General features: G+C 38.8%; 2 protein-coding genes across 3 annotated transcripts in view; one reads left to right on the top strand and one right to left on the bottom strand.

Moving 5' to 3' along the window:
- Positions 1–221: 221 nt before the first annotated feature.
- LOC138010358 (uncharacterized) lies at positions 222–3,547 on the bottom strand. Its single transcript, XM_068857279.1, has one exon. It carries the CDS (start codon positions 3,258–3,260, stop codon positions 2,157–2,159), a length of 1,104 nt encoding a protein of 367 aa, XP_068713380.1. The 5' UTR covers positions 3,261–3,547; the 3' UTR covers positions 222–2,156.
- Positions 3,548–5,445: 1,898 nt separating this feature from the next.
- The window catches only part of LOC138010971 (target of rapamycin complex 2 subunit MAPKAP1-like), a 25,302-nt gene continuing 12,436 nt past the window's right edge, over positions 5,446–18,311 (top strand). Inside the window, exons 1-10 of one of the 2 annotated variants that reach the window (XM_068857994.1) lie at positions 5,446–5,603; positions 5,773–5,887; positions 6,602–6,695; positions 8,336–8,443; positions 9,637–9,701; positions 9,901–10,046; positions 11,280–11,339; positions 13,147–13,183; positions 13,298–13,374; positions 16,444–16,510. In XM_068857994.1, the coding sequence (XP_068714095.1) occupies positions 5,815–5,887; positions 6,602–6,695; positions 8,336–8,443; positions 9,637–9,701; positions 9,901–10,046; positions 11,280–11,339; positions 13,147–13,183; positions 13,298–13,374; positions 16,444–16,510 (727 nt within the window). In that variant the 5' untranslated portion in view covers positions 5,446–5,603; positions 5,773–5,814. Of the gene's footprint in view, positions 5,604–5,772; positions 5,888–6,601; positions 6,696–8,335; positions 8,444–9,636; positions 9,702–9,897; positions 10,047–11,279; positions 11,340–13,146; positions 13,184–13,297; positions 13,375–16,443; positions 16,511–18,311 lie in introns of both variants that reach the window. The other variant, XM_068857993.1, reaches the window with a different exon arrangement.

Genomic DNA, 18,311 nt, shown 5'->3' with positions numbered 1-18,311 from the left:
CTGGCCTTAAGGCTGTGGTGTTTTTATGGTGATTCGGACCGTTGCTTTGTGATACGAGAGCAATTTGTGGGACGAGATCGCCGCAAGTCACCAGCCTTTCTTCTCTTTGTGAGGGGAAATGACAACTAACGGCATCGTAAAAATTCGAAAGCCACAAACCCGTCTATAATGGACACAAGTTTGTCCTCCCATTGCACAGAAAAGACGAGGACAACTTTGCGTAGAGGTAAGTGAAGTTTATTTCTATATTTACAGCTTATTTTAGCATTTATAAGCTCAAAGTTAATTTTCCCATACAAAGATTATAAATCGTATAACGAGCTTGGGTGCCTGTGGTGACTCACGGCGAATGCAAATTGCTTTTGCATCACAAAGCAACGGTCCGACTCGCCATAAAAACACCACAGCCTTTAAGCCAGATAATTTTCCTATCACATCAACTCCGCTCCGGGACCACACAGCGATTTTTGGCGGATAAATTTCAAATAATGTTCGGCTTTCTATAATCTTCCCATGCGTTCAGCTACATGTGTTGTTACTGCCGTTACAGCTTGATGGCGATCATATTACATTCTGCAATCTCATTGGCCAAGTGTTTCAAATTGTCCAAAGAGAGTGAAGAATATAATACGATCGCAATCAAGCTAAAGCGGCCGTTGGCAAAACCAGAACCGGACCGGACCGGACCGGATCGGATCGACAAAACTCGGACCGGATCAATAACAAAATTCCCGCCCAAAGTAGACAAATGAAAACCCTGGGTCACCAGTTAAGGTTACTTCCGACCTTCGCAGATGTCTTTCTGGAAAAGATTCGTACGCGCGTTAGTTTTAATAAAATCCTAACAAACTATACATCAGAAGAAAGCTCAATAAATATGGGTTATTGACCAAGCGTGAGGTCAAGATGGCTGGGTATTGGCCAAGTTCTTTTTTTGCGTGTTTATGGACCGAGACGAAGCCGAGGTCCATAAACACGCCAAAAAAGAACGAGGCCAATATCCAGCCATCTTGACCGAACAAGCTTAATCAATAAAGGATTTATTATATGACTTAAAACACCAAAAAATGATCTTTGATCTTGCGGGACGAAGCGAGAAATCCCGAGCGGGCAGTATCGCTCCATCTTGCCCGCTCGGGTAGCCAATCACAGCGCGCGATTTGGTTCATCTTGCCCGCTCACGGAGCTAGTCATATAATAAATGTCGTTTACGATAAAAATATTGTTTAAACGAGTTTTCCTTTTGGTAAGTGTTAGGATCGGTGCCGGTAAGACGTGAAACCGTCGAGGGTGCTTCTATTGAATTTATCGGGTATCGGATGCGACAGCACGAGCAAAATCACTGCACAATGTTATTCACAAGGCATCAAAAAACAAAATTTTTTAAGGAAATTTCGATATTTAAAATATTTTTCCCATGGCGCCCATTTACACAACACATCTCACATATTTTTGGTCACTCCAACCCTAACCTCAACTCCCCTATTTAGAACAATACATATTTAACATAAAATCACTATTAATTTTGCAAAGATTTGCTTTGAATTAAAATTTTATCTAAGTTTTAGAAATCAATTGCTGTAAGAACTGAAAGCTATTTTACATAATCTGTGCTCAGACCTAATAGACCATTTTACAGTTGTGTGCTTAGTTACCTGGCCTTTGAATGAAAGTGAGGCTGGAGTTGACCTTGCTTTGATAGAAACCTCACAGCTTTTCTTATGTAAATTCCTACTTATTAGCATGACAACAATATCATTAACATAAGAAAAGCAGTGAGGTTTCTATCAAACCAAGGTCAACTCCAGCCTCACTTTCATTCACAAGCCAGGTACCTAAGCACACAACTGTAAAATGGTCTATTACCCTAGATAAAGCCAACGATGCAGCCTTTGGTGATCAGCATTTGACATACTGCAAAATTCCCCTATGTCCCCACTCCCTGCCATACGAGGCTGATGTGCATGTTCCTAGCCATTAAGCATTGATTATGAAAACTACTGGTTAAAGTTTGCTTTCCCCCAGGTACTTTTGCTGTAAAACTGCAAACCTGGAAAATCAATCATTAAGAGAAAGTCCCTCCAGAGAGATTTCTCAAGGGGACCTTGGGAGAGAAGGCTTAGTGTGCCCATGACAAATCAGTTTGAACCCCAAATTCAGTTTTTCCTTTCTGTGATAAATGTGCTGTAGTTCCTTTCACAGAGTTGAATCTTCTCAATGAAATAATTTCTGTTACAAATGCTCTGGTAAAGATCGGCCTTCACTACACAAACATCTTCAAACCTTGCTGGATCTACACTGTTAAAGTTCCCACTCTCAGCTAGCAAAAGATTAATGATGCTATCCTCAGGTTCCAAAGAACGAAAGTTGTCATCAAACATGATGTGATGCACTGAATCATCAGCGGGATTAATCAGCAAGGGCTTTGCTGCCAAAGAATTGAAATTTTGTAACTTCCACCACTCGTAATCCTCAACAAATAACTTGATGCCTTTTGTATCAGTGAAGTATTCGTATATATCCCATAAATTTGACAACTCCAGGTGGTCCTCTGGACATCTCATTCTAATTTGACTGCTAGACCTACTTATTTCACCCCTTGTGAAGTGAACTTTGTATCTCTGACTGTTCACAGGATCACCACTTCCATGGGTGTCCTGTGGATTTTGCAACATCGCGTGCCTTTGTGCAAGAAAATCCATTGTTGCCTGTATCACAACCTGACCATCGTTGCCAAAAGTACGGTAAAAAATAGCAAAGTCCCTTTGACTTTTACGCAAATGTTCCAAAAGCATGTAAAAGGATGGCACGATATTGTGATGAGGCACTCCTTTCTTGTCTCTAAATGAAGGCATCTGAATCCCATTTCTTCCTTTGATGTCCCCAGGAAATTCTAGAGCACCAATCATTTGGTCAAAATATTTCCTAAATGGCCTCCCAGGCTCATTTTCAGTGAACATTCTAATGTGATTTTTAAAGTCACTTCTTGGCTTCCCTCCGAACTTAGTTCTTGCAAATTTGTAGTACGAGATTGAGTTGCAATCTGGTGGTTTGACAGATATTTCACCAGAACTCTTCCAATCTCCCTTTTCGTCGACTATTCCCCAAGCTACCTCAGATAGGTACTCATTCAAAGTCTCTTCAGGAGTCACAGACTTTGTAATAGAATCACCAATGAAAACTGTGTTATTTACATCAAGGTGAAGCACAAGCTTGCGGCAGCTGTTTTGACTTGCCTGACCAATGTCATCTGCATCCATCGTGCTTGCAAGGTCACACTGTAATTAAAATAAAATCAAACTCAGCTTTCTCCCTATCAAAGGAAACTACATGTAGTTTTTGCATTATTGTGTCATCCAAGGAACGAGAGATGTTTTCTGAAAAACCTAAATTTGAGGGCACAAATGGGATTCAAGACTGGCTTAACCCTTTAATGCCTGAGGCTTTCGCAGTTGATGAGCAAATTTGTCTGACCTTAGAGAGAGTAAAATCTATATAAAGTGCCTCTATCAGGGGTGTCACAGGTTCTACAGTTTGTAAAAGGGGTATGCCAACTGCAGACTGCCTAAAAATTGTGCTGATAAAAAGGATTGAAGTCTAAGCACCCATTTCAAATAGTGCTGATATACAGTATTATTTTATTAATACATGTACAATTTGTAAGTAAAAGCATCCATTTTAAAATGGTTAGCTTTCGACAACTTTGATTTTGAGTTAGTTGGCAGTGCGTGGTCTGCAGTCTGCATTAGTGTCAGACACCATTTGTAAGGCAACAGTTCGTAGTTCAGAAATGTGACTCATCCAAAAAATTGCTATGGCTATATTTGGTCATGTTTTAGAGCACATGTACCGGTAATCTTTTAGGCTTTGATTTTGGTTTCGGTGGTTTTTCATGACTGTTATACAAGTATTTTTCGCACTTAACATTTGTTTTGCATGCAAGACTTCCATTAGAGTTTTATCTCAGATAATATTTGCAGTGTTTATGGAATGTATTTGGAACTACAGCCGGGCAAATTACATGGAAAATTCCCACAGAGGGAATTGGGTTAAAGAGGACACAGTGTTTTGTAGAAAAGTCGGACCGCAATTTGTTCCAGATTGCACACAGAAAAAAATATGAGATTACTTGTTAATAATATACATGAAAATTTTTTGAGGTGAGATTACTGCAATTAAGGATGGTGACTATTATTGTTATTGCGCATACGTTCTGCGCATCTTGAGATACTCCGGTTTCCTATAGGTGATGCTTACTACTACAGGGATATTTTTGTGTGGTTTAAAACTATGCAGAGAAAGTAGATCTTAGTAAGTACTCTTGGTATCCAAAAAGAAAATTGGGGGTAGCCATGCATTTTTCAGAGATAATTAAGCTTCAATTTGAGAAAGAATGCCATACAATTTACATGGCTTTGTATTTTAAAGCTTTTACAAATATTGTTCCAGAATTAGTAGTAGTAGTTAAGTAGGTGCATCCGAACTTCAGTTCGGTGACATGATGAAATTCCTCTTCCAGATCAATCTGTCTGCCATTGCTGCTCTCATTTCGTCGTTGTTAAGCCCGGTGTCGCTTTTCAGGACGTCTTTTAGTGTAGTATTTGGACGTCCTCTTCTACGAGGTTCTTCTGGCGACCAAAAAATCAGTGAACCAGCAGGTTCATTGTGACGAGAGACGTGTCCAGCGAGTGTGAGCCGTCTTCTCTTGATGGTGGCAGATAACTTGGGGATTGGTCCATATAGTTGTTCGTTGGACATGTGCGCTCTCCAGGAGACGCTTTTCACCCGTCTTAGCATGCGAGTGTACGTCCCATCTCCTTTCTTCACAAGAGTTTTGGTCATGGTCCAAGATTCACAACCATAATTATAAACCATAAAGTTCCAGAATTATCTTTGAAAAATGCGTGGTTTATACTCCACTTTTCTTTTTCGATTTCAATAACACTTGTTAAGATCTACACTTCCCGCATAATAATACACCGGGGCAAACGTAAGCACCGTCTTTAATCAGGCAAAAACTGCGCCATCCGGGGCTCGATTTGGCCACAGAATGCTTGGTTTGTTAATAATGCACTGGCACTGCACTACACCTTTTCTGCACTCACGTGTTACCCGGAAACTATATTAACATCTATATTTCACGCTCTATAACGACAAACAGATCAAAGAATGTCGTTCTTAACAGTTAGCTATCAAATAATTTTTCATAGCCTACAGACTGGATTACACTACTTAAAAATTTAACCAGGAAGTAACGATTGAAAGATATGGATGAAATAATAAAATGAGTAATATTGACGTCAGTTACGACAATCCAGGCAACTTTTTTTTGTGAAATCAAAAAGACTCACCCTCATTCACCATTCACTTTAATATTGTAAAAGTAACCAAGCCTGTAACCAAGGGGAACAGTATATGTTCCCATATACGAAGTATTTATTTTCTGAAGACAAACAAACATGGCGGCGATGGTAGCCATTCCTGCAAGTAACGTTTTGGAGTGTTTTCTCAAAGAGAAAGAGCTGGCCATTGTACTTCATCCACACCATTGAGTGCAGTGAAATGAGTTCTTTTGTTGCTTGCATGAAGCGAAGACACAGTAGGTGGGTAGAATGGAAAATCAAATATTATAAACGAAAACCAATCAAGCTCGCATGAATTTAAATTTTATGAGGCATTTAAGCTTCATTGTTTGGTTAAACTGAACCTTATAGTCTCCTAAAATTTGACCACTTACATCTCAGAGCCTTACTGAGGAATTTCTTCTCTTAGCTTGTGGTAACGCAACGTCGATTCAATTTGAAATCTTGGGCGATGGCATTCTTGGATGATCCCGATTTCATCATAGCTCACATTCGCCATTCTTGTGTCATAACAGATGATACAGGTGAGCATTCCTGTTTTTTGTTAAGTCTTTTAGGGTTAGAAGAAATCCTGACCCTCTATTTTTATGGTTAACTTTTGAAAAATACTGTAACATCCAAAGGCAACGTCTACACCTGGTTGGGGGTGGGGTTAGTAAGGGTCGCTCCAGTGTCGTCCTGGCTGCATTCTTTGCAGGCAGCAACGAGACTAAAAATAGCTTCCTTAGGCTCTACCTTTACAGTTCACGGGCTGGACAATCTGCGAGCCAGCGAGTCATACGAGCTATGCAAATTTCGCGTTTAAGCCTAAGCACCCATTTCAAATAGCGCTAATACACTGTTTTTAAGTCTAAGCACCCATTTTAACATGGTTACCTTTCAACGACCGTGTGATTCGCATGTTAACTCGCCATCTTGGCTCGCATGACACGCAGCGGTGGCTCACACATTGTCCAAACTCTACAGTTAGCGTTCAATATTGATCAGTGTTTACTGGATCTATTCATCAGGGACTTTGCATGGAGGATCACCCTCAGGCCAGCCAATTCAATTTTATTGAGAAAAAAGTTGACCCCTTTGCCCAAGTCAAGAGCTAAATGCCTATAAATAAAAGGAAAAGACCCTTGAATCAGTGGTAGTTTTATAAATAATTAATACGTCATTTTAAGAATAACATTTAATCAACAGTTGTAGTTAATCCAGCTTATGCAAATATAATAATTATTATCCAATTTAAGGCATGTGTGAACAAGTGATCATGAACGAAGAAATAGAAAACGAGAAGGCAATTAAACATCGCAAGCTCCTCATTGGAAGATACTCCATGGATAGGTAAGTGGTTAACTCAATACAGAATACTACATGTAAATATAGTGGTGTGGAGCGCACTTACTCTAAGGACGCTTTCCATTTGACAAAACTGACCGGCCACTGAGACCGGGCATATGGAAGGACTATCTCTACAACATCTTCAAATAAACACACTTCGAGGATGACATATTCTCCTCCAGAAGAATGCAAGGGATCATCATGCAAGCGTTCCTTCAAACTGTTGCATTTTCTTTGCAAACTGACAGGTCTGGCCAGCCAGTTCTGACAAAAAGAAGGCACTCTAAGTATGTTAGTGGTAAACCTGTGATGTGGCTGTGCTCTGATTTAAGCAAATATCCTAGCCAAGTGAGACATACACATGATTGTTTTAGTTCAAATTTTCTCCTGGTTCAAAATATTTTTTTGTTTTAAACCAGTTCAAATTTGATTTTTCTTGTTCTCAGATTACAGTATGATAATCATAATGAATATTGGACTGAAAAAAACAAAACTGAACTGTCAACTCATGCAGTATGGTGTTCAACTTACAACCGTACCAACTTTGCAAGGAGGAGTGACTGCCAATCAAATTTGCACACCCTTATTGGCGGATAATTTGTAAGAAACTTTGTTAGGTGGCCACGGTAAGGTGCGTTGCACTGTAAACCAAGAAAAAATTTGAATGACAACTTTAAGACACCAGCTTTATTTAATACCTTGAAATTAAATGAAGAGATCATTTTTATTATAATTATGTCTCTGAGAAAGAAAAGTGGAATTAAGTTAGTAAATGTACGTAAAAATATAACTCACACGATTGATAACATAACACTCATTATACATGCATACATGTACGTGTATTACAAGGACATTTTTGTCACAATGGAACTTATCATACTAAAGGAATGTTGAAAACATTACCTCTCCAGTGAATGATCTAAATGTCCTAAAATTAATTCTGCAGTGAACTTTAACTTAACAGAGTTAACAACAGGAGCACTGATTGCCAGTTGTGGTCAGTGGCATTGTTAGTTTGGTGCACGTGCTGTAATTTCCTGGACTTGTTTGCTGTAGGGTGCAACAGTTACTACTGTGTATATAGCATTGGAGTTGTGTAGAGGAAAGAGCATGTTTGCGGAGTATTTTTAGTGGTTACGTTGTATTTCCCCTTCTCTCCGACCCTTTTTCCACTGGTTTTATCAGTGTGATATGTGCCTACATTGTACATGTACATTGTGCATTACAGTATCTCTCTTGCTGTGTGGGAGCTTAGTTGGCTGCCCGGAGAATCAGGATTTTTCATTCATGGGAGCAGTTTCTATCTTGATGCTGGCTGTTAATAGTGGAAGTCCTGAAGTGGAATTGATGGAGTTGTTACTTTGATCACTCACTGAAAAACTACATGTATGTCCCATTAACCCATTCACCCCTAAACTGGCCACGCGTAATATTTTACTCTGTCTAATGCCAGATGATTTTACTCGTCAATGGGGAAGCCCCAGGAGTCGATGGGTTAAAGCTGTTAGAAAGAGAGAGAGAAAATATAATACTTTTTTGCAATGAAACGGCACTCTAATTTTGGATTTTTTATATCAGCTTAGATTAGGGAAGAACATGTACAATTATTAATTACATTGTATTACTACATGTACTTTATACAGGGACATTCTAGACTTCCCAAGCTATCCCCAGTCATTCGACATTGCCGTCAGCCCAGACCTGAGGAATCCTAAGTCACAAGAAAAAGGTGATCGCAGTAGAAGAGAAAGGTATTGGACAACTTGATAGAATAATGATTTGTATAAATGTGTTAAGAAGGAACTCCCTCCTGTATTTTTGGTTGCTCTTTGCTCTTAAAGAAGTTGCATCAAAGAGCTGCCTTAAGTAAGGTCCTAATTACACTGTACATGAAGTTGGCTACATTTGTTGAGATCCCAGTTTACCAGTAACAGTTAAATACAGTACAATCAATATTAAAGCAGTTATGCAAAATCTTACATCTTTCTTTTGTTTACTGTGTTTGCATGCTAAAGTCTTAAGCTTTTGAGTGAGTGATGTCACTTTTCCTTAGATCCAACCCTCTGAGGTCCAGTTGGTCACTTTTGAGCATGATTAATGGCTGACCATAAAATCCAAAACTTACATTCTACGTAAACATAAACAACCTTAGATAAAAACGCGTGTGCGCAACAAACGTGCGTGCTTTTTGCGTCTGCGTAGGACGCTTATTTCTGGTCTGCACTGTAAAAATCAAAGCTCAAAATTTTGCGAGGGAGGTGTTTAACAAGCACACTTTCAAAATGTGAAGGAAAAAAAGGAAGTGATTTTTTGATCATAGTACCTCTTTTAACACAAGCTCAATGGGGAGTAATACTGCAGCTGTAAATAATTGTCAGGTGTATGTTTCAGGTACAATCAATATGAAAATTATTTAAACTTTGTCGATGTGTTATTTCTTAATTTCCTCCTGGGTCACCTTTGGCCATTATACTGTCAACATAGGATATTAGAACATATAATTTCTGATGGGGGCTTAGTGACATGGGAATAAATTAGTGAGAAATTAATAAAAATATTATTCTGACTGCATGGTGTGGAGATGCGCAGGTGCTCATAGCTTAGTTTCCGACCATTTTAATAGGCTTTTGGTGGTGATTTGTGTCATTCTAAGTCAGTCAGTCATCAGGAGTCGTCGTTTCCTCAAGGATGTATCTACCTTTTCCTCAGAGGACTGACTGACTCATCCTGAATAAACTACATGTACATGTACATGTATATTCACATTGAATGTCTCGTGTTGGTGGAGTCAGAATCTAATTTGTCAAGATGTAGAAAATTATGGTGTGCTTCAAAGTGCAATTCAGATTAGTAATTAAACTGATTTCTTATTACATGTAAATTATTTTTTTCATTATTTTTGAGCAATAACATTCGTAGTACCTTTATCTTATGACATTGTTAGGAATGCAGAAGTTAAATGCAAGACAGTTTCCTGGAAGGAGGGACAGCGAAATGGCAAATTGACTGGTGAGGTTGTTACAGAACCTGTTTTGCTAGTCATGAATGGGTGGAGCTGGCTGACTCCCTTAAATTTTTTGTAGATCTGTCAGTTTTTGTTAAAATTGCTCAAAGGTTGCACACTTTTGTGAAATTTGTAGTTATTTTAATTTGTAACTGCGTCCATTTCCGGACATAAGTGCTCCCTTGTTGCTTTATTCAACAGCAGATGATTTATTGGACGTGTTTGACAAGCGTGAAGTAAAACAAGAAAAGAGTAAAACTGTCGCAGTCTCTCAGCTAAGCCGGCAGCTGGAAGAATCTTTCAACAAACCAAACAACCCTTTCCTTGAGTTCTCTAAATTTGATGGAGAGGTAAATGTAATAATTAGTTATAATTAATTACAATTATTCAATAATAATAATAATAATAATAATAATAATAATAATAATAATAATAATAATAATAAGAAGAAGAAGAAGAAGAAGAAGAAGAAGAAGAAGAAGAAATTTCTATAGCACCATTTCCCAGTGGTCCAATGGCACTTTACAAAAATTTATGAAAAACTAAAATTAAAAACAATCCTAATGATAAATAAATAAGAAGTCTAGAAGTCCTAACTAAAAGCTTCTTTGAATAGCCAAGTCTTAACTTTAGTAAGACTTAAAAGTTGAAACATACATGTACATGTATACACATGTTCGTAATTCTAATGGAAGGCTGTTCCATATGGTCGGAGCGGCAACTGTAAAGGTCCGGAGTGACCACCATACATTTTAAGATTAAATCTGCCCGGTACAGCAAGTAGATTATGACTAGACGATCTTAGTTAGTGTCCTGTCAGGCTTATAAGGCCTTAAATACATGTACATGTAAGCTCAGTGATGTAAAAGTTCTGGGAGCAGAATCATGAAGAGCTTTGAATGTAATCAGAGCGATCTTGAAGATAATTCTCTGTTCAACAGGAAGCAAGACAAGATCTAAAAACAGAGGTGTGACATGTTCAAATTTACTTGTTGAATTGATGAGTCTTGCTGAACTGTTCAAAACAGTCATGTTGTAAATCTCGGAGAACACATTTAGGTTGAACATACAGGAGTGAATTGCAATGATCGAGCTCGTTGTAATTTTAACAATATTAATTAATTATAATTACCGGTAGTCATGTTATCCAAAAGCTACATGTGGATTTATTCAGCTTTGAAATTATAATTAATTTTATACTCTTATAATTATTATTCAGTCACTGCTTAATTGGCTTACATGTGCATGTACAGTGTAACAAGTATTGTTATTGGGAATTGGATATTGAAAAGATGTATTCATTTATAAGTAATTATGACAGTCACTGCATTTATTATAATGAACCTGCAAAAATTTGCTTTGAAAAGGGTTCAAACACATGACCTTCCAATTATTTTCATACTCTTGACTAGTTCAGCAGCTCTAGAGCAATTATACAAGGGACTTGACAATGATTGTGTGATCTTTAAACTAGATTGTTTTTGGTGGCATTTTCGTACAAGGAATCTTACTCTGCCATGAGCTGTTTTCTAAGAACGAAAAATGCTTTAATATGATTATGATCATTTTTCTTGTCCTTTCAGGCTTATCGAGGAACATGTCCCACCAAGGAATTTAGCATATTTTTAACCATGCAGTCAGAGGTACAATTACCCCCATGTAAATGGATTGTGAATACATGTAGCATCATAGGATGCTAATTCTATTTGAAAGAACTGGCCAGCCAGACCGGGCATGCATTTTGGAAGGACTAACTTTACAACGCCTTCAAATTAACACACTTCAAGGATGATATACATGTACTGTATACATTGTACTCCTCCAGAAGGATGTGAGGGATTTATTTATCATCTGGTGGGTCTGGCCGGCCAGTTCTGACAGAAGGAAAGCACCCTTTAGAGAGTGGCCTAATTTAAAAAACAATGTAAACCCACCATACATTGAATACTAACCGACAAAGGTTGGATTTGAGACTGAACATAGTTTTAGGCCTAAAAAGTTTAGCCCTCCTAATCTCAGTCTGAATCTGAATCCTATCTAAATCTCAGTGAATTAGAAGCAATAACATTTTAGGCCTAATTAGGCCTACATACATTGTACAACGATATTTAATCTCAAATCCAACCTTCTTCAGTTAGTATTCAATGTATGGTGGGGTCATACATGCACATGGTGTTTTGGTGTTTCATTTCGCTGTTTCAATGTTTTGTGGTTTAGTAATGCCCTGACATGCTCAAGTCAAATGTCATTTCCATCATCCTTGTCAAAATCATTATCATCAACATCACCATGTTCGTCATTTGTCATAACCAATATTCATGTCATTATCACCATCATCATCTTAATTGTCATAATCATCGTTATCTTATAAAGGGGCTACGTCATGCAGTGATGTAAATTTTCGTGACGCCCCAAATGCCAAAAAAGTAGCATGGATGTAGCTAAGAATAAATTCATCTGGTTGAAGGTTCTATTGAGGTGGTAAGTTTGCACTCTGAGCATCGAAGGGACCTGGTGACAAGATTGTTTCCAGTGTCTTGCAACACCCGGCATTCTTCAGACAGTGCAATAACCATTTAAAATTGTTGAACTACATAAAAGAAATACAGCGAAAGGAAAGAGAAGCATGGATGGACACAAAAATTAATGAACAAGAATGAAACACATTGCATTTGGGTAATCTTGAAAAAAGTCGGCCCAACATTTTTCAAGTTTCTGCCAAATCGCTGGGGTGAAGGTCGTTGTTGCTTCGAATCATCTTGTTTGTGATGAAACGGTAATTTATCAGTAAAGGAATTCCACATTACTATAATTTATCAGAATTTCTCATGATTAACTAGTAAAGATTTCTATAACATGACGCAATAATAAAATAGTACGGTAAAAGTACATGTTGTAAAGAGAAAGTGTATTGAAAATAATAATTATTATCATGTAATTTAGCAAATTGTCACCTTACTGATTCACTGAAATTGTGTGATCAATAAATAATGGTCTCTCAACTAGTTTACCTTTTAAGTTATTTTGGGTGACCAGCTACTGACTATGTATTTAATTTATTGTAACAGTTATAGTTAATTCTAACTTTGTAAGTTGCACCATGCAAAATTTATAAAATTGTTGTTGTTGTTGTCGTTCCCCTAACCACCCTAAAATAACGTGACATAGCCCCTTTAATATTTTCATTGTTGATATACATAGTCAAAAATTGTCATCAGTTTCATCACGGTCGTGGTCATCGTGTTTGCGATCCTGATAATGACCTTCATGTGCATAATGTTTCAGTCAATTTCATGTTTAACCCTACAAAGTCAATACAGTCTTGAATTAAAATCGTCCAGAGCTAACAGAATAAAATATCGTTCTGTCTGGTTTATTTTTGGATTGGATGGTATGATAAAATATTCTTATAAAAACTGGAAATTTATTGTTACTGTTTCCTCTATTTAGGAGGAAAGAGCCATGCCAATGAGTGTGACAGTCTTGGGTGAGAAAATTGTACAAATTTGAGCATTCATAGAAAGATGTCCTCAGTTGTTTAGAGCTGCTTTTTTTTCTTTTGTTTTCAAGTCTTACATGTATTTACTTTCTGTTGTTTCAGGAACTGCATGCGTCCAGGACCTCATTGGCTTGATCATGTACTTGTACACCAGAGAAGGAAGAGACCCACCACTTAAGGTCATTCCAGTCAGAACTCGAAGTTGTGATGTTCAGTTTGAATTTTTTACCTTGGTTTGAAAGTGTGATTTTGAAGTGTGGGTATGTGTGGCTTCATGGCTCAGTTGGTAGAGCATTGCAACGGTGTCATAGAAGTCATAGGTTCCAATCCTGTTGAAGTCGCCTGAATTTTTCAGGTGTCTGTCAATTTAAAGGGGCACTGTCATGTGCTGCGCATGCTCGAGTTTGTTTGCTCTCAAGCCCACGGAAAATTCTAGCCGCCATCATGGATTCAAGCGTGAGTCATGACTGTATATTCGCCAGAGTTTCTCCTTTGTCCACCATGGCCCTCCCCAGTGGACAACATTTTGAATTTGTCGCTTCAACTTGAAAAAAGTTAACCTAACACTTTTCAAGTTTTCAGAAGACGCTAGCGCATGCGCTTCTCGTGGCAGTTTCCCTTTAAGCAATAGAGGACGTTTTCCGTGTTTCCATAGCCCCGTCTAAACACGAGGGGGAGTTGGGAGAGTTCGAGACAGTTATGCAAACCTGAGATGCAGTTGAGGGTTTTCATAACTGTCGAGAATTCTCCCATCTCCCCCGAGTAAAAATTTAATTGTCTGGCGTTAGACAGAGTAAAGTAGTAAGTATGGCTGGTTCAAGCCGGCTTGGGAGTCAAAGGGCTGAATAAATAAATAAATAACAAGTTTTCAGATGGGGTTTCAATAACATTAATAATTAGGAACTTACAGATCTACGACGCGGTTTTCAACTAGAACACTACAGAACAATAAGCACTTAATGACTGGCCCCAAGGGAAACAGTGAGTTTTGTTTCCCCGAGACCCTCAATGTTCCCCGAGGCGAGGCCGAGTTTTGTTATACCTCCCAACTCAAAATAGAACAATACACAGATAAGAATTATTTGCTTGACGTCGGCTGGCGGACAGATTTGCCGCCGTTTCAAAGGTGCACGACCTGATCACGTGTGAGTGGAAAGTTCAAGGTGTTGTTGCCCTAGGGCGTCAGGAAGTTTTGTTCGCCCTAGGGCGTCATGAAGCTTTGACCAATGACACGTGACACGTTCTCCTCCAATCAGAAAACGTATTTGAGTTGGGAGGTATAACAACAATAATTATCATTGGTCAAAAGAGGATAAATAATCGTGCTGCACGTGCGGCACGCATTTTAGCATGTATTTTTGCGATACTCTCCACAACAACAACAACAATGTAAAATCACCACATTTGAGGTTTTGACGACAACGCTACAGTTAGTGTACATGTAGCTTACAAATGTGAACCTTTCATTCCAGACTCATTCTATATAAAATACTTTGAAACTGCTCATACTAATTTAGTTTTTAGGATTCTTTGCCCACATTGTGTGAGACGAATGAGATGGGCTAATGCGCGAAAACCTATCGATATAATGCATAGTTAGAATTTTGTAGTGACGTTTTCATCTTCGGTGCCGTCGTAGATCTTTAAAATAAAGTCCCTAATATCTTGAAGTTGGTGGTTAGTTTGAGTAGAGTAACCAATTATTGTCTTTGTCAAAATGAATTTTAATCTTAGGTTTGAAAGAATCTGTCTTTAATTACTTAAATTCAGAGAAAAAGTAGCTGAATTCTTTAAGTGAAGTAACAGACACTTTCCGTCAGCTGTTGGTGCTTATTGAAACCACGGAGGGTGTACATTTCCCGGGGGGGGGGGGGGTACTCCCTTATACGGGCCTAATGGGGACGTGCGGCCAGCCAGGGTATGTATTTTTGTCTTAAACAGGGTCATGGTATGAGGAGCAGCGCCGCACCTCCCCACCCAGGGATATATCGAGTACCCCCCCCCGGGGGTACATTTACACTGTAAAGGGCAGGTTGCAGCTTAGGGCTGCTTAGGGTTGCAGGTCATTGTTCAGCAGAACTCAAACCTGTACTAATGCTAACATTAGGGAGCTTAAGCGACGACAACGGCGACGGCAACGAGAACGTCACAAATTTGCATATTCAGCGGGCATAAACAATAGCTTTGCATACCCTGCACGTGTGTTTTTCACTTTTGTCCATTTCTTTGCCGTCGTCAGCAAAACTACAACGTGAAATAGCCAAATTTGAGGTTTTATGAACAACATCAGCACTTGAGGATAAATTACCATTTTCTTCCTTACTGTAAATTAAGCGCCGTTCCTACCAATGTCATTTTTGAGGAACTACCACACTTCTGTCGTATTAAAAAGGTTGAAATAGACACGAAGTGATTAAAGTAAAGCGAATTTATACTTTGAGATGACGTTCTCGTTGCCGTCGCCGTTGTCGTTGCTTAAGCTCCCTATTATTACAGTGCAACGTGCCTTACCGCGACCACTCAACAAACTTTCACATTTGACAATTACTTATAAATACGTCAACTCAACAACCCATGCAACGGTGTTCAACTTACAACTGTGCGAACTTTGCAAGGAGGCGTGACTGTCAATCAAATTCACACGTCCTGATTGGCGGACAATTTGTAAAAAAACTTTGTTAGGTGGCCATGGTAAGGCGCGTCGCACTGTAAGTGAGGATACACTGTGAAGGAAATTGTTTTGAAGTACTACACTCCAGACACTATAGATATTTAAACGAAAAGTTAAAAGGACAGGGAAAAATAAGCATCATAGGTACTCTAAGCTTTCAAGGATAAAATTAATATTATAGGATTAATATTAATGATGAAATGATATATGAAATTCCGTTCATAACTGCGAAGATCGTAGCTTCACTTGATTTCATATCCGCAGTTCATATGATTCATTTCATATATCATTTCATCATTGATTGATTCCTCACGGGACCATTAGAACCTACAAATGACCAGCTCCCAACGTCAGTGGCTTCATAGCTCAGTTGGTTAGAGCGTCGCACCGGAATCGCGAGGTCACGGGTTCAAACCCCGTTGAAGTCCTGAATTTTTCAGGCTTCTCTACGCAATTGTAAAAATTGCGTTCATAACTGCGAAGATCATAGCTTCACTTAAGGATTAATATTATAGGAAAAAAATTAAATTGATGAAAGTTCAATTGAATTGTTTGCATTTTTGTATTTCTCTTTTAGAATGATGTCAAGTCCTGCAGTTTGCTGATAGCTGAGGATGATGGTGAGGTTGATACCGATTTTCCTGGTAAGTGCATGTACAGTACATGCTAATTATAGGCAGAAAGCAAGGCTGTGCTCTAAGGAAAATTTCGGGGAGCCCTTCGAGCTCCCAATAATTTCAGCTGGGGTGCCCAGCCCTCCAAGTTGGTCGCCCGAATTAATTAATTATTTATTTAATTAATTATCTGAGATCAGCAACGCAGGAAGATCTTCATTCATCTCTCTCTCAACAAAACATTGCTGCTACTGCTCTGATGATCGTAGAACTCGCTAGTGCAAGAAAAACCACGCCGTACTTGAGAAAGACGAGAAAAGTGGCAATGCCACCGATGTGTTTTAGGTTTAAAAATGAAAAAGTAAAGATTGCGGCAGGTTTATGTAAAAATTCAACCTATTAACCTTGACACTCCTGGGTTGCGCCCAATTGATAGCCTAAGCCTTTGCAAGTCTCTTGCAGTTCACGGGTAGTAATCATCTGAACTAACGATGGGAGAGGCCCAGGGTTTGACTTCTTTTATGTGCACGCAGATTTTTAAAAATTATTTATAGCGATATCTCTTGTTTGCAGACATCGAAGTCACATTTCTTTTGATATTGAAATTTCCTAACTATGGCACAAAAGAAGTTATCGTTTCAACTACCAATTAGCTTCTGTTTGGCAGATTAGGGAATTTAAGTTCTACCACGGCGACGGTCGACGAAAACGTCACCTCAAAATATAACTTCATAAGTCTTTCGCGATTATTCAGTCTCGTTCACGTCCTGCAATGTTGGCGAAGTATCCTAAAAATAAATAGACCAATTTCGATATAATTATTAAAATTCAGTCCTAAACAAAAGGCATCATCTCGAGGCTCTGGGGAATAAATATAAGGATTTCTATGAGTTTATTCCCCAGAGCCTCGAGATGATGACTTTTGTTTAGGACTGAATTTTAATATATCGAAATTGGTATATTGGTACGAGTAGTTTCAGAGTTAAAATAGAGAATGAGAGATTCTCTGTTGCATCCTTACGTTGTCGTCAAAACCTCAAATTTGGTGATTTCACGTCGTCGTTATGCAGAGGACCCCTAAGATACTTTGCTAAAATGCATGCATGTTGCACGCATAGCACAGATAGCACGATTATTTAATATGCTCTTTTAACCAATGATATTACTGTTTTGTCGCGATGTCATAAGGCCATGTTACACGAGGCAATTTTTCTTGCAACTCGCATCGCAACAAACGTTGCGTTGCAAGTTGCGAGAAAAAATTCACGTGTAACACCCCATTTTGCAACTGCAATTGTTGCGTTGCGAGTTGCGAGAAAAGTAGAACGACCCTCTACTTTTCGCAACGTTGCGAGACAAGTTGCTTGCGTGTGACATCCCCTCTGCAACTCGCATTGCAATTTTGTCAGAATGGGCCAATCAGAGCTCATCTTTCGGCGACTTAACGCGTCCGCCATCTTGTTTGTTATCGTACGCGTTGCAAGTTGCGAAAGAAGTTGCCAACGTGTAACATACCCTCTGCAACTTGAAAGGTTTTTTATTCGTCATCGTTGCGTTGCGAGTTGCAAGAAAAATTGCCTCTTGTAACATGGCCTATAGTCGTAGCCAGCGCCGTTTCTTAAATTCCCTGTTATGGACCTTAAGCAAGGAAAACGGCGACGGCTACGAGAACGTCGTCTAAAAATATATATTAGGGAGCTTACGAAACGACGACTCTACAAAACAATAGGTTTAGTGAGCAAATACAATGGCTTTGCACGCTCTGCACGTGCGTTTTACATTTTGGTACATTTCTTTGCCGTCATCTCCTAAATGACGACGTGAAATGATC

This window comes from Montipora foliosa, chromosome 7 (genome assembly GCF_036669935.1).
Source record: "Montipora foliosa isolate CH-2021 chromosome 7, ASM3666993v2, whole genome shotgun sequence".
Lineage (NCBI taxonomy): Eukaryota > Metazoa > Cnidaria > Anthozoa > Scleractinia > Acroporidae > Montipora > Montipora foliosa.
The sequence above is the reverse complement of the archived record's forward strand: the minus strand, read 5'-3'. Positions and strand labels throughout refer to the sequence as shown.